This window comes from Ptychodera flava, chromosome 14 (assembly GCF_041260155.1).
Source record: "Ptychodera flava strain L36383 chromosome 14, AS_Pfla_20210202, whole genome shotgun sequence".
NCBI classification, from domain to species: domain Eukaryota; kingdom Metazoa; phylum Hemichordata; class Enteropneusta; family Ptychoderidae; genus Ptychodera; species Ptychodera flava.
Genome location: NC_091941.1, coordinates 27614863 through 27640113, shown reverse-complemented (window position 1 = coordinate 27640113; position 25251 = coordinate 27614863). Strand labels below are relative to the sequence as shown.

The 25251-nt window shown below is 36.7% G+C and overlaps 2 protein-coding genes across 2 annotated transcripts; one reads left to right on the top strand and one right to left on the bottom strand.

Moving 5' to 3' along the window:
• Nucleotides 1-17: 17 nt before the first annotated feature.
• Nucleotides 18-9223, bottom strand: LOC139149992 (E2F-associated phosphoprotein-like). The gene is made up of 4 exons (XM_070722128.1): nucleotides 9068-9223; nucleotides 6377-6564; nucleotides 1680-1865; nucleotides 18-1361 (listed from the first exon to the last, which is right to left on the bottom strand). The coding sequence occupies exons 1-4, from the start codon at nucleotides 9130-9132 to the stop codon at nucleotides 829-831; spliced, it is 972 nt and encodes a 323-aa protein (XP_070578229.1). The 5' UTR covers nucleotides 9133-9223; the 3' UTR covers nucleotides 18-828.
• A 36-nt stretch (nucleotides 9224-9259) lies between these two features.
• LOC139149991 (thymus-specific serine protease-like) lies at nucleotides 9260-22273 on the top strand. The gene is made up of 10 exons (XM_070722127.1): nucleotides 9260-9497; nucleotides 16588-16875; nucleotides 17374-17503; nucleotides 17967-18090; nucleotides 18572-18697; nucleotides 19419-19682; nucleotides 20239-20377; nucleotides 20624-20806; nucleotides 21389-21534; nucleotides 21753-22273. Exons 1-10 carry the CDS (start codon nucleotides 9431-9433, stop codon nucleotides 21801-21803), a joined length of 1518 nt encoding a protein of 505 aa, XP_070578228.1. The 5' UTR covers nucleotides 9260-9430; the 3' UTR covers nucleotides 21804-22273.
• Nucleotides 22274-25251: the final 2978 nt, after the last annotated feature.

Sequence of the window (25251 nt, the reverse complement as noted above, 5' to 3'; positions counted from 1 at the left end):
CAGTCCAAGTACACACATTTGTAAATGCCGGGTTGAAATTTATTCATGGAAAGCTTTGCCTTTTACTTCCAACTGTTCAAGTCCCACATTTTAGTCCAATGAGGAGCAGAAATACAATCTTGAAATGTATCCTGCAGATGATCACCTTCACATGCTGAACAAACAAATTGTGTCAACGACAGTTTGCTCACATTTGGGCACATGTTGCAGGCCAGAGCATATGTTGGACATTTAATAGCTTCTGTGGGCCTTAGCTTATAATATTATTGTCGACTGCATTTGAACACACTTTAATGCACCTTCCACTCAAATGCACAATGGTTGGCAACTGTTGCCATGGACACACACATATACAAAACTATGCAGCCTGGTACATCAAAAATTAATGATACAATCTACCATACCAAAGTAAAAGTGTCCTCTCGTGATACTCGTCTTGTGATATTGTATCACGCGGAATTAATGTTATTTTATACATATACCAGTAGATGGATGGATAGATAGCTAGGTGGGTTGCTGCTTTTCATAAAAAGTCTCTTCATTCCATTGACTGTTGCTAACCATTACTTTATTCGTCATTAGTATGTACAAGTAGTACAAATTTTTTATGTCCTTTTCAAAAATGAAGTATTAGTCAAACATGAGTGACAAAGGCACTTTGGACTTATACACATTCTCTTGGTACAGCTATGGGATGGTGAAAACTATAACCCTCCATTAGTTATGGAGAGATTCAAGAAAGCATTGGACAAGCTCATTTTACTGTCTGCACTTATTTAAAGTCAAGTAACGTTCATGTGGAGGACAGTGAGATCTAAACCATAAATTTTATGGGGCACTTGATAAAACGTTGTGGAAATGATACACTTCATCGCTATCATACACAGCCACTTCTGTATTGCAGACTCCACATTTAACAGGGTGATAGACTTCTTCATCAGCCACACTTGTTTCTCCATCCTCAGCATTTGATCTAACAAACTCTGGCTTATGTTTCCTGCGCTTCTTCCTGCCCGCCTTTCGTGGAGGTTCTTTGTATCGCAAAATCTCATCTCGCACAATCATGCAATTGACAACGAACATGGCTCTGTATTGATGTACGTACACTTCATGTCTTTGACAGTCCAAGCACAGCAGAGTCATACACGCTGGACAGTTCAACACAGCATCAGTATTTGCCGCTGCTTTTTGTTCAGTCCCAGAATTTCCTTGCAGGGAAGTAGAATTGACTGCAGAGCCTCCTTTTGCAGAGACTGATCTGTACATGTCCCTCTGTCGGTTCATCCAGAGCTCATTCTGTTCATCGATGTTAGGATCATAGAACAACTCTTCATTGGTAAGCACCCTGTGTTTTGTTTTTCCTGTGAATATAATGGATTTGTAGTTGAGTTAGAACGCTGATCTCTGGTAATACAATTAACTTTTAATAAAACCTTCCAAACATATTGGAGTGACCAAAATATATAACATGCTGCATTTAAAACAAGATACAAAATTGACCTGCTCACTACTTTTGTGACTTGCCAGTTTATTGAACTAATGTAAATTGCTATGCAAAATCTCAAAGGTTATAGCAAAGTTGGTGATATTTGAACCATAAGCTATGTCACATGTCTGTTCAAAAATTTGTTTACATCATACCAAAATATTTGTAAAGTTTCTAGCAATTATTTACATACTTTTCTTCTTTCCCTCATCACCAGGCTCCCCTACATTGTCCTCATCTCCACTATCTGAATCAAAGTATATATCATCATAGAATTCAGCAGCCAGGCTTGGTTTCTCTGTGGATGATGCCTTGTTCTCTGGTTGTCCTTGTGTGCCAGATGTTGAAGCAGATTGTGCTCCTGGAAGTGTGTGTGCTCCTATTGGGAACAGCACAGAACATAAAATGATTATAATAGCTCTAGCTGATTCCAAAGAGTTTGTCTTTACTTTCAACACAAAAAGGAGGCCTGTGTACCCTCTACAGATACTATGTGCTTTCTATAGATAGTCATGGTAAACCAATGATACATGGCATTTCATGACAATTGAAGCGGGAGTTCCAGGTACCAATTAACATGAAATGACTTCAAAATCTGGTCACAAATTCTGTTCTAAAGAGTCGATTGTTACTGCTCTGCCCTGCACACAACTGTTTGCTCATGCCACTTGAATTACAATACAGCAATCCATACACTGGTCACATGACAAGTATCAGATGTATTAAAACTTTACTGCTAATTTTAATTTCTTTTCAAAAATGCTTCTTAGTTCTTGTTGAAGTTGACTACACTAGGGCCGTTCACATTAGCCAAAAAAGACTAGGCCCTTGTCCTAGCCAGGTTCGTGGCCGACCAAAAAAACAGGTGTGAACGGTTCTGGCCGGCCACTGTCCGGACAATTTCTGTCCTAGTCAAGAGGGGTGGTTTGTGGCCGACCCAGGTCTCTGGCCGAGCAGTAAACAGCGTATGTGAACGCGTTTTGTCCGACTCAGGTCCCAGTTGACGCCCTCTGTAGTTGACATGCAGTGTAGTCTTTGACCTATTCGACGATTCAGTATCATTTTAGACATGGCGAGTCGAGGAGTCAACTGGGCTACTGTGTGCTGGGCTACGGAAGAAATCAAGTGTCTTTTAGGCATTTGGAACGAAGATATGGTGAAAAATCTGATGGACGGCACGTCAAGGGATCGAATCGCCTACAATATCATCTCACAGCGTTTGTAATAAAGGGAAAGCGGCTGCACACATCGCCTACACTATTTTTTCGTTCTCTGTGTTTGTGTTTGATTTTGTGTGTTTGGCTATTGGTGTAGATATAAGCCATGGCGAGACGTAGCCGTAATCTGGCTGTCGAATGACAGGGTGATCCTTTGACCCGGCCTTTGACGCTACGTTTCGAAACCAGTGTGTGGTTTCTTCCTCAGTCGCTTTTCTTTGGAGATTGCTCTCCTTAGATTTATGTTTCACTGTTCGTGGTTCGTGGTTCGCGATAATTGTTGGTACACCCAAGCCCCAATATACTTAGGGAAACCGCTGGGAATATACCTACATCGCAAAGAGATTAGCTGGCAGCACTATCGCTATGTGCATGAAGTTTGGCAGATCATCTTTCAGTCTATTTATCAAAAACACCGTTGGGTGTCTCATAAAGTAGAGGCCGTTCATTTTGCATGACCGATAAATTACTGAAGTAAAGCATTGACTTTCTATGAAGTTAAATTGCTTTTGCCTACATGTATGTGTATCACCACGTCTGCGGTAAATGTCATTGATTTCCTATTTTCCTGAAGTTTTCTTGACCGTTTTGTACGAATGACAATTAACTCGCACTTTCTCCAACTTGAACAGCCAAGAATCAACTCGCCCGAAACCAATTCGCCCGTTGTTTGAGATTTACACGTTCTACCGCGTACCTATGCACCCTCCGTTGTCGATTTAGTCTAGTAGAGGGTAGAATCGAGACTGATTTTATTGGAACAAAAATATTTCGCTTGATTGACTAACACAGCCAAATTTTAAGCATTTTCTTCAATTTTAGAAAATAAGTCATCGCCTTTCCTTGACATTTCCGTTTCGTTTGAAAATGCTCTGTCCCCATAGTCGGTGTGAACGCTAAGGTTTGGCCGTACTGACTGAGATATGGCTCCTTCTTTAGCTATATTTTCAGAGTTTCGAAAAGATGTCGCCAACTATTCCTTTCAGTGCACACTGCAGGTCTGTCTACGTTTGCAGGAAAAGCTGTCGTTGCCTTCCCAACAAATTGTCAAGGAATTATTATAAGAAGTAGCTATCTTTGTATACGTTTCTCGACATTCTGAATTCGGGCCGGTTGTATCGGGCCAGTTGGAATGAGTTGGGTTCTGAGTCATGAGTGGTTTGAAAAGGTACCAGTTTTGCACTGGGTAGATCAGAAGCGAAAGGAAGGTTATCAACAGCATCGATGAAACGCCTTTTTTCTCACCGTGTTTTCTCATTTCTCTGTATTTTTTCAGTGATGACAATTTGAAAATAGTAATTTCGTGTCCGCTGATCGTGACGATTTGATAGCTCTCAGAATTCGAAGTACGAAACGTCAGTGCCTCCGGGCCATGCCAGGCCGCGGGAGACAAGACAACACATTTTCAAACTTTGAGTCATGCCAAGTTTACTTTCTCGATTGGATACGTTGAGGTCAAAATACGAACTTTGCCATCGATTAACGATTAAAAACTATGGCATTTCAGCATTCTTTGAAATTTATGATATGACTGTCCTTTTCCGTTTTATATTTCTTGAGAAAACTCTACTATGTGCCCACTTTAGTCCGATACCCCCCCCCCTGAATAATGACGCATCCAAATAAATGTGACTGAACAGTGACGAATGTCTGCTTGTGTCATGTCAAGGCCGAGACTCGCACAGGGTGTACTACGAGACGACATCGACTTTGCCTCTAAGCCGAGGTTGTCAGAAATATATCCGAGAAAAAAAGGTCTTCTTCGAAACCACGAAAGCCGTCGATGAAAACTGGAGAGGTTTATATGGCTGACAGTTGAAGAATGTTTGTACGTGACAAATTCCCGCCACGCCGCGGACCAGCAGCAACGACTATCGACACAATAATTTCAACTTGATAATCAGCTCATACATGGAACCGTCAGAGACCCAAACTTTTGTCTGTATTACTTGTAGTTCTCACAGAATTTCGCTACGACATGTCGGATAACAGAACCTCGAAGCCTGGAAGTTTTACAAGTAGTCACTTTTTAGAAACTACATCGGTGCACGGCCGATAAAATACGGGTTACTTACACAACTGTCTATTCTCACTGTCACTCTAAGAATACGCATCTACTTTAAAGCGGTCGGTCGGCAAATCGGTTTCTTCGAAACGAGATTATAAATTTAGAGACTTTGAATTTCACTCAAGGAAGCCGTCCGCTTGATGGAAAATTGTCGAAGTACATGCTTGAGGTAAGATGACATATCGCTCGATGGGTGTTAAACGTGAAAAGGTTCATGTTGTACATCATATAGAAAAACTACGCACATTGTAAACCTCGACGTAAACTGATCACTTTATGAAAATAAAAGTTAAAAATACGGATTTCACCTCAATGCCGGGCGCAAATTACAGTTTTTGTGAGACAGTGGTAATGACGGCATTTATGATGACAACACCTGTACAAGGAAACGAAGCCAAAGTCATGACAGTATACCTATCGTTTTCTCTCTTGCACTTTTTCTTCAGGGAAAGTCTGTCGAATTTGGTTGCTTCAACATGTTCCCTAGGCAATGGAATTTACCACAGCAATTCAACAAAAACTGGCAAAAGCAATGTAACTTTACTTGTAAAAGTTAATCCTTTAATGTACCATCGTTCACGCTATATGAACGGCTTCTGCAATAGTGTTTTGTCTAGGGGACACCGCATACGCACCCCGCAGTGTTTTCGATAAACAAACTGCAAGATGATCTGGTGCACTAGCAATACTGTTGCTAATTAATTTGCGATATAGGGATATTCGCAGCGGTTTCCTTAATTATTGTCAGTGTTTTGTTCGTCTAGCAAGGAGGCTAGAATACTTATGTTTGGGTCAGTTTGTTGTGTTTCATCGTGTTCGGTCGTTCTCTAAGATTGTGTACTTGAGCATTTATGAGTGTGTCGCCAATTTTTGGATTTCTTTTGTAAGGGATGATCGGTTTCATCGTGAATAAATTATTTAGTGTTTGGTCTTTTTCTATTTCTTCCCAGTTCTTCAGGAGTGCTTGTTTGATGTCTTTTGTTTTGATGTGTGGACTATATTTGGTAGCAAATATCAATTTATTTGTGTTGTTGTTGTTGTGCGTTTGTTTGTGATTTAAATGTGTTCTTCGTGTAGCGTAATTTGTTTCCGCATTGATGTTTGATATTTCTTGTTGTGGATATTCTCGCAGTAATAGCTTTTCATTAAATGTTTTGACTTTGTTGTTGAAGTCTTCTTCATTGTTACATGTCCTCATGTACCTTAATGTTTCGCCTTTGATTAGGCCCTTGAAGGTTGATTTTGGATGACATGATTTTCTATGTAGGAACTGGAATGTATCTGATGAATGTATTTTGACCTGTATAAGGTCAACGGTCGGCTAGACGCTACCAAATGATCTAGGCTAGGACAGCGTTGAACGTAATGTGAACGCGGACAAAAGATTAGCTTATCTTCTCACATTCTGCCGGATTAGTTCTGGCCGGCCCTGGGCCTAGATGTGAACCCCATAACTGATAACAGCTTATGGGGTGTTGGACGTCACACAGCCGTTTTTCGCACAAAATCACTTTTTTGGCAAAACCGTATTGAAAAACTTTATAGCATTCATTTGTAATGGACTATAAAAAAGATTCTCTAGTTCCCACTTGGCAATCATCTTACCCATGTTTTTGTGCTGTTCCTCTAGTGATCTCATAGTAGCATCAAGTTCTGCTTCTACCTCTTTTTCAAATTCATCACCACTTGACGAAGCATCTGTCAAATCTAAACTACCCCTGCTCAGACTTCTGCACAGACGTCGCTTCTGTTTTGGAGTTCCATGCAGGATGATTTGCAGTTCATCTTCGGAGCTGCAGATAAAGAGAAAATATTTAGTGCTATAACAATTATTAAGGTACAATGTGTCTCAATTCTTTTCTGATATAGCACTTGGAGGGCTTCATTTTAAGGCTCTAGGTGTTAGAAAACTTTTACAGGCTTAGTTTTTGGAAATTCAAAAATTTTATTTTTCTCCATAGAGTGAATTTCAAATATTGGTAAATCTTGGGTTATTTGTTTCTCCAGTACCAAAATTTGCATGGTGACCCCCGATTTTTATTCTTGATTTTGAAAGAGAATGGTTGTAAGAGTTTGCTCAAAAGTTAAATCTTTCACTTTCGAGGTGCATACCACCTTAAGACAATTTGAGTTAGCTATACCCATTGATACGAGTGGCTGAAAATAACATTTACCAGTCAGAGCCAGTCTGTTCAGAGATAAAGGAAATGCAAAGCAACAATCCTGGTTGTATGCTTAGTTGAGGCAAACTGACCATCCCTCTAGGAATAAAATTGGATGACATGGAGTTGGTTTGGGATGAAGAAGCATAGGAATACAGGTTGGTGTACGGGTAAAGATGATTTGGGACACAATAAGTGGTAAGACTCTTTTTGGCAAAAAGAGTATCTCGTAGATCATAATCCAGTTTCTGTTTGTCACTGACAGTTTTCCTTATCATTAATCAAAGAGGTATCAAAAACCACAGGCACTTACAGCCTGATAGGCTACTGTTGTATGGCACTACTGCTATACATCTGATGTACTAAAAGTGCATCAGACATTTGAACATTCATAGAACACAGGAGCCTGACAGACCATAAGTGCATATGATATTATGACCTATATCATGCGCCCTATATCAAACCTGGAAGAAGTCAACTCTGCCTGAAACCAACACAGTACAAAACTAACTCACCCAAAGTTTCATTCACGTTAAAAGCTACCTCAGTGGAACTTCTATTTGAATCTTATGAGAGAGTGTGTCAAAAAAATTTTGCAAAGACTTCTAACACTAACCCTAATATTTGAGTAGCATTCGTATGACGTTTTAAATATCATACAACTTAGCTCAGAGAACTGATGGTTGTGTTTCTGTGAGAAAGTGAGCTTGCTTCAAAAGTAAACAATAATTGTGCTGTTTTGATGTGCAAAATGACAGACTATCTCCTGCGCATATATGGTGACGATTGGCCATGTACAGCGGTTCCAAGCCACTTCGCACCAAAACCACTTCACACCATACAGTCTCATCGGCATTTTGCACCAAAACCACTTCGCACCAAAACAACCTCGTACCAAAACCTCTTCTCCCAAAAAGCTAGTCACCCAAAACCATTCCCCCCAAAAACACAATGCCACTTCACCCCCAACTTATCGCTTACCGTTAAAAGCTGAAACACTGCCATCAAAGTTTTAATCACCTTTCTATCATCCCAGGACTGAAATCTTGAAATTGTACACATTTCAAGAAAAGGGACTGTGCAATTCTGCGAACAGCACCTGAGTTGTAGCATTTAGTAGTTTGCGTGTTTTTTCTTTCTAATATACCGTTTATGGTTTCATGCAAGAATAAATGGTTCGTGGTAGCCAAAATGTCCTGACACAATGCAAAAACAATGTTATGATACATCATGGCATCGTTGTTTTAGGATGAGTTGATGTTACTATATACTTTGGGCAAAGTGGTTTTAGTATGAGGTGGTACTTGGGGCGAAGTGGCGTTGGATGAGCTAGTACTTGGGACGAGGTGGTTTTGGTGCGAAATGGCTTTGGGACGAAGTTGTCTTGGGCGAACTGGTTTTGGTGCAAAGTGTCTGTAATGCATCTCATTCTGTCTACGCCTTGTCATGGAGGATTTTTACCTCCATGGCTGGGCTAAGGCCATGACACGTTCAAGGCATTACTCGCCTCCACTAAAGCCTAGCTGACCTCATCAGACACAGTCATTTTGGGCTCAATACACAGCAAAGGCCACTATAGTCTGTAAGCATTAGGAAGAAAGGCTCTCTTTCTTATGCTAACACTTGTGACAGTGGCACTGGCCTTTGCCATGTATCAAGCAACAAGAGACTGTTGCTGACGGGGTCAAAACGATGGGACAACGTAACTAGAAGCTGTTCTTAACAGACAGACTTACTGTACCTAAATTGAAGACTAAAGCTTTTCAGAATTGCACAAATACGTAATATCATCATGCGAGTACAATACAATGCAACGACGTTCGACGAACGTCGATCACAGGACGTACATACTACATGTTCTTCACAATACCACGGCTCCTCCACGATAGCGAGCTTTAGTATACACAGACGCCTGTTCAAAGCATTGATTATGGGTCTTTCACAGGAAAGCCTTGCTTCTCTCGTGTTACAAACTGACACTGTGGTTGGCGCTCGACCTACAATAAGGGGGCATTTATTCTACGTTTTCTGAAGAGGCTGATATCACCATGGACTCGAAGTCGAAGGAGACATGCTTAAACCCATGTGAGTCGAGCTCCCCTGCGTCACAAGTAGCATTACGGGACCTTCCTACCTTTCAGCTCTTCTGTCTTCATCATCGCTGTCTTCAAATATGCAATAATCATCATAATCGGCCATTATTATTACAGGCGCAGCTTTAGCGCTCGCGGCAGTCGACAGTCGCTGGATCGTCCCTATGTTAGATGGCCGCTGACGGCGCTGTTTAGAGTCCCTAAGAAACCAGTAGATATTGCTATATCAGAAGACCCTCTAGCTTTCTAAACTTTCCTTTTAAAAAACAATAGCTTGACCCACTGGCGCCCCGGGCCGGTCTCGACACTTTCGAAATCATCACGTGGGTTTATGGTCCGTCATGTGATGTCAATAAGACAGCAGTTTACAGTCGATGTCTGCAGTCTGAACACATGACACAAAGATGAAGCGACTTCTCCTCGCATGTCTTTCGCTGCTGTGCGTATGTAATATATCAAATGCTATCATCGGTAAGGGATACGACTGTTTGAATGTTTTCTTAAAACTCGGTGATTGTCACCGAGTTGGTAATTAATCGATTGATCTGCTACTAGTACTACTAGTGCTTGTGCGATAGTGAAAATGTAAATCACTATATGTACCATGCGTCCGCGTACACGATCGATGTCGATATGTACAGTGTACACATGTACAAAGCTACTGCCAGCTGTACTGCAATACTAGTCGAAAAATGTTTTCCTTAGCACTGACACTGTCTATCTCTGTTTTATCTTTGATAAAACATCGTTATTGTATTAGTTCTCTCAAGATAAATTGCAGATAAATTCCTGTATGAATCTGCTGGTACCAAGATCTTTCAACATGTTTAAAAGTCAAGCTTTTGCAGTTTGTGATCCAAAGCTATGGAACTATCTACCAGTTGAATTAAAATGTTTAACAGTTATTTGACTTTTCAAATCCAAATTAAAAACATTTCTCGTAAACAGTTTTATCAATTGCACTCATTACTCCCATTAGCATTTTACATGATAAACCATTTATGAGGTACACTGTTTGTAGCTTGTTTAATGGTTTTTTAACTCCCATTTGCCATACATATATGGCAATTGGGAGGTTATATGGTTGAAAAAAGTCTGTATGTGAGGAGTCTGTCTGTCTGTATGTGTATGTAAAGTAAAGTAAAGTAAAGTAAGCCTTTATTGAAATCGTATCCCAGTTGGGATCTTGATCATAAAGTACAATAAAGGTTTTGCAAAAACAACAATGAAAGAGTATATATAATATATATATAAATATAAATATCTATACATGAGGTCAACATATTAAAGGTTCATAAATAGTTTACTTTGCCTTTTTCATTTTGTCTTGTCTGAGTTTAAAACATGTATGTATGTATTTTCCCAATTCACATAGTGATGCTTTATCTGTCCTTGAAAAGATGCTTACAAGGTCTTGTGTGCCTCTGAATGCGTTTTTACAAATGTTTAGTTTACTGAAAAAATCATGTCTAATGTCTGTGTATCCTTTGCAATGAAAAAGAAAATGTATCTCATCTTCTACTTGTTTGTTTTGGCAAATTGGGCATGCTCTGTCTATGACATCAAGGTTTCTATATCTACCTGTTTCTATGTGTAGTATGTGTGCACTAATGCGTAACTTGCACAGGGCTGATCTGTGATCTGGGTTTTTTATAACATGAAGGTAGCTTTCGAGAGAGAAATCTTTTTTCAACTCTCTGTATGTGCGAAGTTTATTTTTATGGTGCCCTTGTCTGGTATCATCATGAATCAATTCAAATGCACATTTTTCAAATAGCTGTTTAACTTTTACATTGAAATTAGTTTTAAAGTGTTTGTCATTTTCTATCTTTACATTCATGGCATCTCCAATATTTACGAGCAGCAACGATTGTTTAATTCCTGACACCCAATTATCTGTATGTGCATTGTCCAGTTGACAACCCAGATCATAAGCCTCACGAGTCAGTGTTGTATCAGATTTCTTACTTATTTTTAACCAATATTGACCATTTGTGTTATGCTTGAAACAATTAGAGGATATCTACCCAGTTCCATTAGACATGCTATGTTGGATGCTTTGTTATTCACTTTAAGTATGTACTTGCAAAATTTAATGTGCAACTTTTCAATTGTGTTTGTTAAGTTTGTGAGTATGGTTTTTGCATTTGTGCATATGTCTGCAGTCCATACTTCTGTACAGTATAGCAGAATAGGTTTTATCATGGCATCAAACATTTGTAAATGGACCTTAATTGGAATATTTAACTCTGCAAAGAGTAACTGTCTCAATTTAAAACATGCCTTCATAGCTCTGTTTTTCAAATCATTTGTGCTCTGTTTAGTTTTCCTGTAATATTTAACTTTATGCCAAGGTAAGTGTATGTTGACACATTTTCCAACTCATTACCATGTATAGTAAATTTAAATTTGTTGAAAATTTTCCCCGATTTGTTGAAAACCATGATTTTGATTTGAGAATGTTTATGCCTAAATGCCATTTTTCACAATAATGCCCTATTGAATTTATAGCATTCTGTAGCCCCGTAGGTGTCTCAGAAGTAGAAGTAAGTCATCTGCATAAAGTAGACATGATAAAGTACTCCGTAATAAAGTTGGTGGGTCATTGCTGACACAATTAAGCGAATCTTTTATGTCATTAATGTATAGGTTAAAAAGCAGTGGGCTTAAGCCGTCACCTTGCCTTATTCCTCTCTCCATGGGAAACTGTTCAGTGAGTCCCTCTTTCACCCTAATGCAACCCTTCGAATTTAAATAAATTGACTTAATGATGTTATAAAATTTCCCTGTGATACCATACTTTATTAGTTTGTGTAGAAGCCCCACATGCCAAATTGAATCAAAGGCTTTCTGAAAGTCTATGAAACAGCCAAAAATATATTTCCCCTTACTCAGATACTTTGTAAGTAATTGTTTTAAAACAAATATATGATCATATGTACTAAACTCTGCATAAAGCCAATTTGTTCCCTAATTATAAGGTTTTCATTTTAATATGAGTAATTAGTCTTTGTTTTAGAACTGAAGTAAAAAGTTTACTAATTGTACTTAGCAATGTTATCCCTCTGTAATTTCTCGGGTCATTTTTGTCTCCTTTTTATATATCGGTACAATAATGCCTGTGTTCCATGCATCAGGAAATGACCGCTAGCTAAGATTACGTTGAAAAGAGTTTTGATTTGTTTAATTAATACATGTCTACTTGCTTTTATCATTTCATTTGTTATTTTATCCATACCTGGGGCTTTCCTGTTCTTTAAAGTACTGATGGCTTTTGAATTTCTAATTCAGAAATGGGTTTGTCCAAAGCTGATATCTGTGTTCCCAGCTCTGTTGATCTATCATAACATTCTCATCTATTAATGGCAAATCTACCTTTGTATTAAGTGCCTTAAAATGACTGTACCACCTTTCTTTTCAATTGGTGTGTGTTCACTGCTATTATTTTGTGAATCTGATTTCAACTCATTAATCAGCTCCCAGTACTTATTTGGGTTTGATTTCCCCAAGCTGTCTAATTTGTTTAAAATCTGACTTTTAAATTCTCTTCTCTTTGTTTAACTAGACGTTTATATTGTTTCTTTAAATTGTAGCACGAGCTCCGTAATTCAGTATTATATGGGTCTCTGCTCAACTTAGTTGATAATTGTAAACATCATTTTTTAAATTACCAAGATCATTGGTATACCACTTTGGTTTCCTAGAGGTGCTTAACTTCTTGCCCTTTTGTTCCTTTTTTTCCTTATAATGCGTTTATGGAGACTAGCTCCTGCTGTTTGTAGGAATATGTTTGATAACATTGCACAAGCTGTATTAACTGACTGTATTGTGGCATCAAAATTTGTTTTGTTAAAATTATTAATGAGTGATGCAATGTGTGGATTATGTAATGCTTCATAAAAGTAATACCTAGAGTCGCTGTCCCATACAAAAGTAAAATCATTGCTACGTCTATCTTGATTAATTTTTATATTAGTATCTACATTATTTAAGTAGGCGTTAGTTTGTAACTGAAATTCAGTTTGGCAATGATCTGATATAGAAATGTTCAGTGGGTGAACCTTAAAAAATAGAATTTTGCTAAATAAGTTAGTACTGACGATACTATAGTCCACAGTACTGCTGCCATGCCTTTGGTGACAGGTGAATTTTCCAATACTGTCTCCAATACATCTCCCATTAAGAATTACCATATCGGTGGCCATGCACAGATCTAAAAGTTGGTCACCATAATAATTTTTCATTGAAATATCCTGTGAATTTCGTTTTTTGAAAGCAATGTCTGCATTTGATAAATGATAGTCGTCTTGTTCATAAATTGCAACCTCCTGTATATTCTTAGTACGTGCATTGAAATCTCCAGTGAGAATAATTGCCCCCTTTTTTGAAAATTTTGCAATATCTTTTTCCAACAGCTGAAACTGGTTTGACTCTTTCCAGCTAAAACAAAAATACTTGACCCTTGTGGACTAAAATATAGGGTACAAATAAAGATATCATCATCTAAGTTAAAAAAGTTACTATCTAAACGAACCCAAATAAAATCTTCAGAACTACTTTCCATCTGCGTAATACCAGCAGTAAAAATATCTCTAAAATAAAATGCAACTCCTCCAGAGGGTGAGCGTGCTTTTCTATGTTGTTTGGTTCTAGCCGAATGAAAATAACTATATTTTGAAATATTAATATTTGAGTCAACTCTTGTTTTTGTCTCTACTAGACTTAAAAAATCAAACCTTTCTAAACTACTTAAAAAATGCTATCTCTAACTTTCTGTTCTAAATTTCCATAAATATTCCATGTAGTAAATTTCAGTGTACTTCTCGCTATTGAGGAACACACCATGTCAAGAGTTCAAAAGTAGTGACAGTGAAGTTAAGTATTGTGACATAAAGATACCTGATTCAAGGTCCTCACATATCTAAAGGACGGATGTCAATGATGTATTATGTATGTATGTATGTATGTATGTATGTATGTATGTATGTATGAATGTACGGATGTCTGTCCGTCCAACGCAAACCCCGCACGTATTGAGTTGATTTTTGGTGTAGTGATGCCATAAATGGTCTGGATGTGCCGTTGTTAAAATGAACTTGTTAGTCTCATGGATATGCAAATGAGGTAGAAAAAAGGGCGGAAATGGTCAAAAATCAATAACTCAGGAACTACTCATCTGATCATTGTCATATTTGGTTTTTAGGTACCTTGGGCCCAACTCATTTAAACATATAGATTTGATGTCAATATTTGATGCTTTCTATTTTTAATGAATTTTATTTTTTTTTTTTGCCATTTTAGTAAACAATCTTTTTCTCTTAAACCAATGGTCGGATCGCTTTAAAATGTGGCGTGCAGGTGCCTTGTGATAACTCAAAATAAAATTCATCGAAATTATGGCAAAATTTTCATATTTGTGTTTTAGGGCAATTTTTGCCATTTTTGGTCAAAAAAAACTGTGAAACTGTGTATGGTATTACTTTCTAATTGGGTGTGCAGGTTCTTAGGAGTGAGCGGAAGATGACTCGGTGAACTAAAGGCTAGATTTGCAAATTTGTTGTACTTTTTGCCATGCTTTCAAATTTGGATATGTACAGTGTACACATGTACAAAGCTACTGCAATACTAGTCGAGAAATGTTTTCATTAGCATTGACAGCTTAACCCACTACTGTCTATCTGTGTTTTATCTTTGATAAAACATCGTTATTGTATTAGTTCTCTCGAGGAAGACGTCATTTACTTACGGTAGGGGGTGGGAGGACTCGATGTTGGTCACTCGTAAAATTCGACTAGGCCAATTCAGTTTTATATGACATGCCAAATCAGCTTTTTGATAAATTACAACATGTTCAGAATGATGCAGCGAGAGTGGTGATGCGTTGGAGAAAGTATGGTGATGTGACTGACTCACTGATCCAACTACACTGGCTTCCAGTTAAAGACCAGGGTTAATTTCAAAATTATTCAGCAGGTTTTTAAGGCTTTAAATGGTATGGCACCACGGTAAATTTATGACTTTGTAGAAATGTCAAAGTCCATAATTTGCAGATAAATTCCTGTATGAATCTGCTGGTACCAAGATCTTTCAACATGTTTAAAAGTCAAGCTTTTGCAGTTTGTGATCCAAAGCTATGGAATTCTCTACCAGTTGAATTAAAATGTATAACAGTTATTTGACTTTTCAAATCCAAATTAAAAACATTTCTCGTAAACAGTTTTATCGATTGCACTCATTAGCATTTTACATGATAAACCATTTATGAGGTACATTGTTTGTAGCTTGTTTTAATGGTTTTTTCCTATTGTACTCTTATTCATTGTATATATTTTTGTACATTTCAATGTACCAAGGTTTGCAGTTGTTTGATATTTTAGAGTCCAGTTGCCAAGTTGGAATCTAAAATGTCAAATAAGCTAAATACATTTATAAGCTTATCTGAAATTTACTGTGTAAATCTAAACAGACCTGAAATCTGTGCAGACATGTTATAATGTAGGTCATTTTAGCTTGTCCACCAGTGAACCTAAAAAGTCAAACCAATGTATTTGAAATATACTGTGCAGACCTAAAATGTTATGCAAGGTTAATGTATGTACTGCTCACTGTAGTTTGCCATTTCCAGTTTCCGACCTAAAATGTAACTGGTTTATGTGTCCAAAAGTGTCCAAACATAGGCTCGTATCAGGTTCTCTACTGATACTATAAAATCTCAAGTAAATTTGCAAATCTAAAATGACCTATTTATCTTTGCCTTTCTCATGTGTGTATGTGTGTGTGTGTGTGTGTGTGTGTGTGTGTGTATATATATATATATATATATATATATATATATATATATATATATAATATATATATATATATATATATATCATATGGTGCTTGGTAGGGAGTGACTTAAATTTTGCAGATTTTGGAACGTTCTTCCAACAGAAGCCCCTCCAGAGGGACTTGGTCATTCAAAACACTCCGTTCTGGAGCTTTTGGATTGAAAAAGCAATGAACATTGATTCCCTGCCAGACGTAATGGAAATATTGTTGATTGCAACAGTTACAGAATATTTTTAAGATCTTCAAATTTCCTTGTTATCTGCCAATTAAATTTTCTTTGCAACCTGTGCATCATGGGATCATATCTTTTTTTCCCCTTCTTTACCATTTTTGACTAAATTCTCACCATAGTATTCTCAAACAAACAAGGATAAAAACCAAGCATAATGATTCATATCAGTGTGATAGAAGGACTGTGATGAAAATTACAGATAGTGTTGGACTTCTTTCATGTCATGCACATATACAGGTAATGCTGAAAAGGAAATAGTGTTTTTAGTTTATGGAAAATAAACAATAAGTGTTTCAGTAATCTTACGTTGATGGGGTTTGGGGAAAAACAAAAACTGCATGCAAATTAACATGCAAAGTGATGAAAGTAAACAAATCTTGATATTTTTCTTCATCTTGAATTATATGATGCTACATGTATATACACTGTTTTCACAATATCTCAGCTGGAAAGTTTCTATCATATCAGAGCTGCCATCATCTTTTCTGCTTTTAACAGGTACACACTTTTGGAAATTCCGCGCAAAAGTTGAACAGTACAGAAGAGAAAGGCAGTTGAAGAGCATACAACGATGGCAGAATAAGATTCCTGAACTTGGAAAGCTCTATGATAAAGAGTTTGAGGATCTTTACCTTCCCCAGCCTTTGGATCATTTTGACCCAGTGGTTTCCGGCGTATATCAGCAAAGGTACTGGATGAATTCAGTTTTCTGGAACCAACCAAATGGACCAGTCTTCCTGTACATTGGAGGAGAAGGCGCCCTCTCCAGTGCTGTTGTGCAGTCAGGTATGTCAAAACCAAGAGTCTCAGATAGGCATTATATAGTCTTTCTTTTTAATAGCCTTGTGGTCTTCATCTGTCTTCAACATTCACTGACAAGCTTTGATCCTTGGTACAGTCTGTATTGAAATAAACTTGCAACCACTGGCAGATGCTTTATTGTCTTGACTTTGCAGAAGTGATTTCCAGCGTATATCAGCAAAGATATTGGATGAATTCAATTCTATTGAGAGTCGATGCCACCACAGTGAAAATAATATCTTGCTCACCATTTGCTGTGTCATAATCTGTCATTTAAGAACTTTTTTAAATATTTTACACTATTTTCTCCTGAAATGAAAGATTTTTTCAAAGACTTGCTACTCCTTAGAATCGAACATTGTCAGTGCTCTGACATCAAATTCTTTCATAAAGGTTGTTTTTAATGTTTCCCTTTCTATTGCAGATTCATTCCTTAACTACACTATTTGTTTTGTTTTTGTTTTCTTTCTGTTTGCTCATCAGGGGAACATGTTGATCTAGCAATGAAATATGGTGCTCTGATATTTGCTGTGGAACATCGTTTCTATGGCGCCAGTATCAATCCTGACGGTCTTAAAATTGAACAAATGCAATATCTTTCAAGCCAGCAAGCGTAAGTATTCATAGCACTTTTTAATCCAAAGTGAATATCTCTTTTCATGACTGTGACATCTCCAAAAGAATGAGAAATTAAGATAAAAAGACATTATTTCAGACTATACAGGACCATTCGATAGATGATTTACCCAACCAATTGCAACTTGTGCAAGGTAATTTGATCAGCTGTTTCATTGGAAATAGAGATTACTTTGATTAAAATCAGTATGGTAATAGTTTATAACTACTCAGAGAAAAAGAATTATCCAGAATAATTCCCTCAAAATAGTTTTGTATAATACTATACAGCACTGTACATCTTTCAGACAGTCATTGTTTTTCAGGAAGAAGCAGTTTTGTATCCCAAAGATACAAATTTAACTCAGTCAGTAAAGTTGTGCCATATTTGTGAGCTTATCAATGTAAAACAAACATAAGCTTGAGGTGAATATGACTCTGTCACCCACTTTTGTGTACAGACTGGCAGATTTGGCAACATTTCACAGTTTTGCTGTCTCAAAGTACAACCTTAGTGAAAGCAATACTTGGATCTGTTTTGGAGGTTCATATCCCGGCTCTCTGTCAGCATGGTTCAGGCTTAAGGTAAGTTGCTCTACAATTGTCCCTTTCCAGACCGTAATTTAAATACATTGCATGGTATTGTCTAGCGAGTGTTCATTTTAATCTTATAAACACTTACGACGAGAAATACAATGCTTAATGGCTAGCATACTAGTACTTATAGACTCAAACCATGAACTTTTGACCTAATATGGTTGATGCTCCATTCTTAATGTATGCAAGATGACACAAGAGATTATACCATGGCAACTGCATGTGACTTGTCAAGCTATCTGCAACTTACAAAGATTCTCTTCTACATCGTGATAGTGTTTTCCTCAAATTCTTTCAGCTGTATTGGAATTTTAAATTTGGGTTTTGCAGTTGAATAATAAAAGCCATCTTTCATATTGATATTAGTTTTGTGTATCAAAACCAATTTGGCAAAATCCAGTGAATATATACTTATACAAGTTTATTACTTTACAGTAAAACAATGTATTCTTCTTTATTTTCACAACAGTATCCCCATCTTGTCTATGGTTCAATAGCTTCATCAGCGCCTGTACTGGCTCAAACCAACTTTGAAGGTTACAATGATGTCGTTGCAGCAAGTTTGTCTGATCCAGTAGTCAAGGGTTCAACCCAGGTAATCATATCTGTCATATAAATGATAACTGAAGGCAAAATTCACATTGAACTCTTTAATTCACTATTCTTCACTATTTAAGGACAACATTGTTAGATTCACAACATAAGGCCAGAGAAAGTAACTTTTTTGTTTTGCATCCGCTCAGAATTCCTGAAGGTAAACCGGTAAGCACTTATTTGAGTTTCCTCAGACAACCTGGTCACTTCTGTAACTATGTACGTCATAAGAATACAATTTTACTTCACCACATTGTCCAAGCATTGTTGTGTGACTGCTGTAAGGAAGTATTTTGTCACAACGTAAAAAGTCTGACTTTTTTGCAGCAAGATAATCTTCTACAATGGTAAATTCTTCAAGAAAAGTTTGTCCATTTTACATAGAAAACTCCACAAACCTACTCATGCATCGACACAAAACAAAGAATTTACTTACTCTGGCTGAAGATTGTATTATTGTGTGGTATTTTTAACATGATATGGTTATATTCATGATATTTGAGCCACACAAAAGAAGCCATTAGGTCCCTAGTCTTGTGAATTCATGTCCACAGCATAGCATTGCAGACAATATGGTAGCATACACAGCTATAAATATCATCAGTTTTCTCGATAGCAATTGTATCACCTACAGCTGTATTTGGCCTGCGCAAGAGACCAAAGCTTCAGTAGTGTTCTGAACATGAACTTGTGTTCTCTCTCCCTTTTATTTTGTTTTGCAGTGTGCCGCCAATGTCAAAGCAGCCTTCAAAACTGTGGATCAGTTAATTCAGGAGAAACAGTTTGAAAAGTTGAGAAAAGATTTCATATCCTGTGATGACATCACAAACCCAAATGACACAGCAACATTTATCAGTAACCTAGCAGATCTCTTCATGGGAGTTGTACAGTACAATAATGAGATGCCCAAGTGGACCATTGAATTTGTGTGTGAGAATATGACAAAGCCGGGAAATCCATATGACAATCTGGTCAAACTTAGTACTGTAAGTTTATTTTTAACTGGGGTGAGCCAATTTGTTCTTGCAGAGCCTGGAAAAATACAAGAAAAAACACAATATTCTCTTATAAATTTAAACCTTTGCTGTCAGTGTCATTGAGCGTATGAAATTAGTGGTTGACTATCTGATATCCAATGGTCGAACTTCAACTTCTCCTTAACTAATTGCTCATATATTTGTGTGATACTTGATAGGGATTGTCAATCAATGTTTTTCGATACTGAGACAAAATCAGGATGTTTGTCCCTTTTAAAGATATTTTCGATGTTAATCTGGTTTATCTGATCCTGAGGATTGCCAAAATGAAGTTTGTGTATACCAAACCACTTTCATGTCAGCAGTCCATTTCAACATTAGCCTTTTTGTGTGATTTGATGCTTGTACAATTTTTGCCAAAAATAATTAGGAAAGATTGAATTAAGAAGGAATCTGATGAATGTTATTTCCCTTTGACTTGGAAAAACACACCAGGACTGCATCGGCCACTGGAGAGAATACTTCCTCAATTATGGGGTACTTAGCGTTATCTCCTTCTCTGTAGGCATATCTTGTTTACCTTGAAGAGGAGTGTGCTGACAACTCATTCCAGAACATGATAATAGAACTCAGAAATACCACTGTACGAAGACAGGCCAATATGAGGCAGTGGACATACCAAACATGCACTCAGTTTGGCTATTGTAAGCATTCATTGTTTTTGTTGTTGTATCAAGTTTTTGCCACAAACCCATCCATTACTTGAATGAAATATTTTTAACACAGTAAATTCAATAAGTGAACTGATAACATTTGACATATCCTTGGACTCTGCATAGTTGAATATCATTAAAAAATCTATTCATCGGACAGAGTCACCCATCCTGATGCCTCTGAAGCTTTATGTAAAGTTAATATTATTTTTGTATACCGGTACTTTTCCATTCCAGACCAAACTTGTGATTCCAACACAACGTGTGTGTTCTCCCCACTGATGGACTTGAAATCAAACATTTTATTGTGCACTGAGGTTTTTGGAATCACAAGAACATCTGTGGACCAAAGAGTTGACTTCACCAATGCTTACTACGGTGGTCAGCATCCTAAAGGTTCCAGGATTGTTTTTGTCAATGGTGAGAAAGTGAACTCTTGTGATAAACTGTCAAGTTCATATTTATCACATGGAAGCTGCTGATGAAAACCAAGTTTGAAAAAAATCATGTGACAGCCAGCAGTCAACCAATAGAGGCACAATGTAATATTTTTTGTAGATTCATTTAGTATAATTGTCATTGGTAGAATGAATTCTAAAGTTGTGTTGGGAATATTAACAGTAATATTAAAATTTAAAAATGTCAAGATTTAGTGGGATAGTAAACTGCAATTTTTGTCACAGAGCTTCCACACACAAAACACATTTTCACTGGGAAAAAATCATTAACTTTATTATTTTCTTGAAATTTTGCTCATAACAGGGCTCTGTGAAAGGAAAAAGCAATGTCCAGAATGAAAATGTGATCATTATACTTAATTTTCAGAATAAGCGACAAATGAAAAGTTCTAATAAAGTGTTAAAGCCCACCGATTTCAGTGCTGAAACCATTTCTTCCCTTCCCAACAATCAAATTTTGGTAATTTTCACAGAGCAACATGGAGAAAAGAATTCCCTTTCTTTGTTTTACCAGTGTACTTTGTTTGTTTGTTTTGTTTTGAAGGTTCTATTGACCCATGGCATGCTTTGAGTGTCCTGCACAATGAAAGCCCCACAGAAACATCCATCTTTATCAACGGTACTGCACACTGTGCCAATATGGGAGAGTCAAGACCCACCGATCCGCCGTCATTGATCAAAGCAAGAATGGTAAGCTGGCATCTCTCTTCATTATACAAGAAGTGAATAAGTGAATTCCTGCAAATGTCAGACAGTTTTTAGTTTCACAGAAATATCGAACATGGTTTATCTATTTTGGTGGAATCTGGGGTGTATTAAAATCTGTATTGAAGACGAGCTTGAAGATTATCAAACTTGAAGATATCAACTAAAAGAATAAACATTTCCTCTTTTTCTTCCTGTTGCAGCAAATTGATGCGAAGATTGGTCAGTGGTTGCAAGAAGCTAGGAAAGTGTGAGAAGACAACAGACTCTACTTCCATCCCATTGAAATCCACAGCAAATACATGCACTGTCATAAGTAATCTGAGAAATTGCAGAATTTCAATAAAAGTTGCGTTTCATTTCCCATTTCAGACATTTTTTACCCGAAAATATGTCTATGCACAACCTATTTTTATGTTTTAAGATGTCCTAAATAGAATATTTCATTATAATACTTGGTCACAAGCATACATCAGAATAATTTCAAGCTTAATACTTTGGTCACAAGCACATCTCTGTGCCAATATCAGTTATTGAAAATTGAGAACTTGATTTCTGCCAAGCAACACCAATTGCATACAGCTTCACCAATGAGAAGAAAAAGAAATATGCTTGCCACTCAAAAACAGAGTACAACCGGGTGTTTTAATGTAAAGTGAAACAGTGAATGCCTTTTGAAGCCATGCTACAGCAAATAAAGTTGAATATTTACATGCTTACTGCAGTTGTTGTTTTGTGAACTTTAGTTTTTTAGCTCCGCTGTCAGCGACGTGGCGCTTATCAAATAGGTTGATTTTCCGTCGTCGTCCGTCGTCGTCGTCGTCCGTCGTCGTCGTCCGTCGTCGTCCGTCAACAATTGCCTTCTCCTCTGAAACCGCAAGTCCAATTGCTTTGAAATTTTATATGCAGCTCACTTGGGGTGACCTCACTTAAGTTTGTTCAAATCGTAGTGAAATTTGCATATTTGTATTTTTGGGGCATTTTTTGGTGTTTTTGGTAAAAAAATCTTCTCTGAAACCGCTTGTCTGATTGCTTTTAAATTTGATATGCAGTTTACTTAGGGTGACTTCAGTCAGATTTGTTCAAATTGTGGTGAAATTTGCATATTTGTATTTTTAAGGCAATTTTTGTCATTTTTGGTAAAAATATCTTTAAAAATGTTCTCCTTCAAAACTACCAGTCAGATAGCTTTGATATTTGGTACATATGTACCTAGGGATGATCTTTTTCAGATTTGTTCAAATTGTGCAGAAATATGCAAATTTGCATTTTTAAGGCAATTTTTGCCATTTTTGGTCAAAAAATGTATTTCTCAAAAAGTACTGGTCTGATAGTTTTGAAATTTGGCATACAGGTTTCTATAGATGAACTAAGTAATATATATTGAATTTCTGATGAAATCTGTAATTTTGTATTTTTGGGGCAATTTTTGCCATTTTTGGTCAAAAAATGTGTATTTCCAAAAGTACTCATCTGATAGCTTTGAAACTTGGTATACAGGTTCCTACAGATGAACAAAATGATATTTATTGAAATTATGATGAAATCTGCAATTTTGTATTTTTGGGGCAATTTTTGCCATTTTTGGTCAAAAAATGTGTATTTCCAAAACTACTCATCTGATAGCTTTGAAATTTGGTATACAGGTTCCTACAGATCACCTTAATGATATTTTTTGAAATTATGATGAAATCTGCAATTTTGTAATTTTGGGGCAATTTTTGCCATTTTTGGTCAAAAAATGTGTTTCTCAAAAAGTACTGGTCTGATAGCTTTGAAATTTGGTATACAGGTTTCTACAGATGAGCTAAGTAATATATATTGAATTTCTGATGAAATCTGTAATTTTGTATTTAGGGGCAATTTTTGCCAATTTTGGTCAAAAAATGTGTACCGGTATTTCCAAAACTACTCACCTGATAGCTTTGAAATTGGTATACAGGTTTCTATAGATGAACTAAGTAATATTTTTTGAAATTATGATGAAATCTGCAATTTTGAATTTTTGGGTCAATTTTTTCCATTTTTGGTTAAAAAATGTGTTTCTCAAAAAGTACTGTTCAACAGCTTTGAAATTTGGTATACAGGTTTCTATAGATGAACTAAATTTGATCTTTTGAAATTATGATGAAATCTGCAAATTTTATTTTTTGGGGCAATTGTTGCCATTTTTGGTCAAAAAATTTATTCTCCAAAAAAATACTCATCAGATAGCTTTGGTTGACATGTTCTTAGGGATGATCCAATGTGATATATTCAAAGTATGATTAGATCTTCAATTGTGTATTTTTGCAGCTATTTTAGCCACTTTTCTCTGGCCACTGCATTGAGCTATCAAAGATTTTCACCTTCTTCATCAACATGTGTCAAAAATAGTTATTCTCTACATATACACAGCGGAGCTATATCGGCCGCTAGGTTGCTTGTCTGGAGATGGCTCTTCCTCTCTGCATACGGATATAACAATACCAAACATCAGTGTTTACTTTATTTAATATTTGGTTCATTTGCATCAAAGGTGAGGCTTCTCTTTGTGCTATCCATCGCGACAACAAAAAATGTGCTGATTGAACAGATTCAAAGAGAGCTCACTGCTCTATTATAGGAACTGTAGCCATATGGATGCCCATCTGGATACGTGTTCTGTTCCTAGTTTGTGAGATTGCCTCCAACTGTGGATTGATATGGATGACAATGGTTTAGCATATAGGCATTTGAAAAATAAATCAATTTTAGTATAACACTTTCTTTCGTTGAGGAAAAGTCATCGTGTTTTTCAAGAAGATTGGCTCCTATATTAAATGCTGTTTAATCTCAGGAGATTTCAATAGAGTGAATTGCAATCGATAGTTCTATCATTAATGAGCAAAATTAAATAATTGTCTGATATTTTATCAATAACAACTCAATAGAAATGATAAACACAAGGTCAACAGAAATGGTAACTTTGTCAACAACATTTGGCATGTTGTGATGAAAACTGAAAATCACTTATCAATGGATAAAATCAGCAGCTTTGTCCAAACTTCTATCAGCAGCAGCTGTCACAATTGGTGCCATGGAAAAGCTATGTCAGTCCAATGCCACTTGACTCAATCCAATATTTACATCTATTTTCCCCAAAATGTAAAGAAATTTTAGGGGTTTGGGCATCAAAACAGATTTTTCCTTTTCTAAGTAGGTCAGGTGTTTACTGTGTGTTATTTATCATTCAAATTTTTATGATTCGAATTTCTCTGAAATAATATTGACAGATAATGTTTCAAAGGGTGTGAGGGAGTTTTTTTTAAAAGGGAAAATTTATTTCTTTCCCTTGAATTGAACTTTGATATAACTTTCGTGTAGAACAACAAATAATCTATGTAGTGTAGAACAGCTGGATTAAGTTGTGATTAATGTTTGGTCAAAGCCATTTGACGCACCAAAAATTTTACTCTGTACTACTTGAAGAATTAATTTTATCAAAATATTGCCACATTTGGACATTTGCCAATCAAAGTAACTAGTATTCTTGAATTTTAGTGGTTGACTAGACTTCAGTTCAAGTCTGTGATTTGTGAATGTTTGAGTGGGGTGAACATGTGATATGTGTTGTTTTCATGTGAGTGGGGTGAATGCAATAAGTTGGGTGAACGCCCATAATACAGGTGAAGTCGGCAGAAACTAACTCACTATTGCGCAGACTCAAAGTTAACACATTCA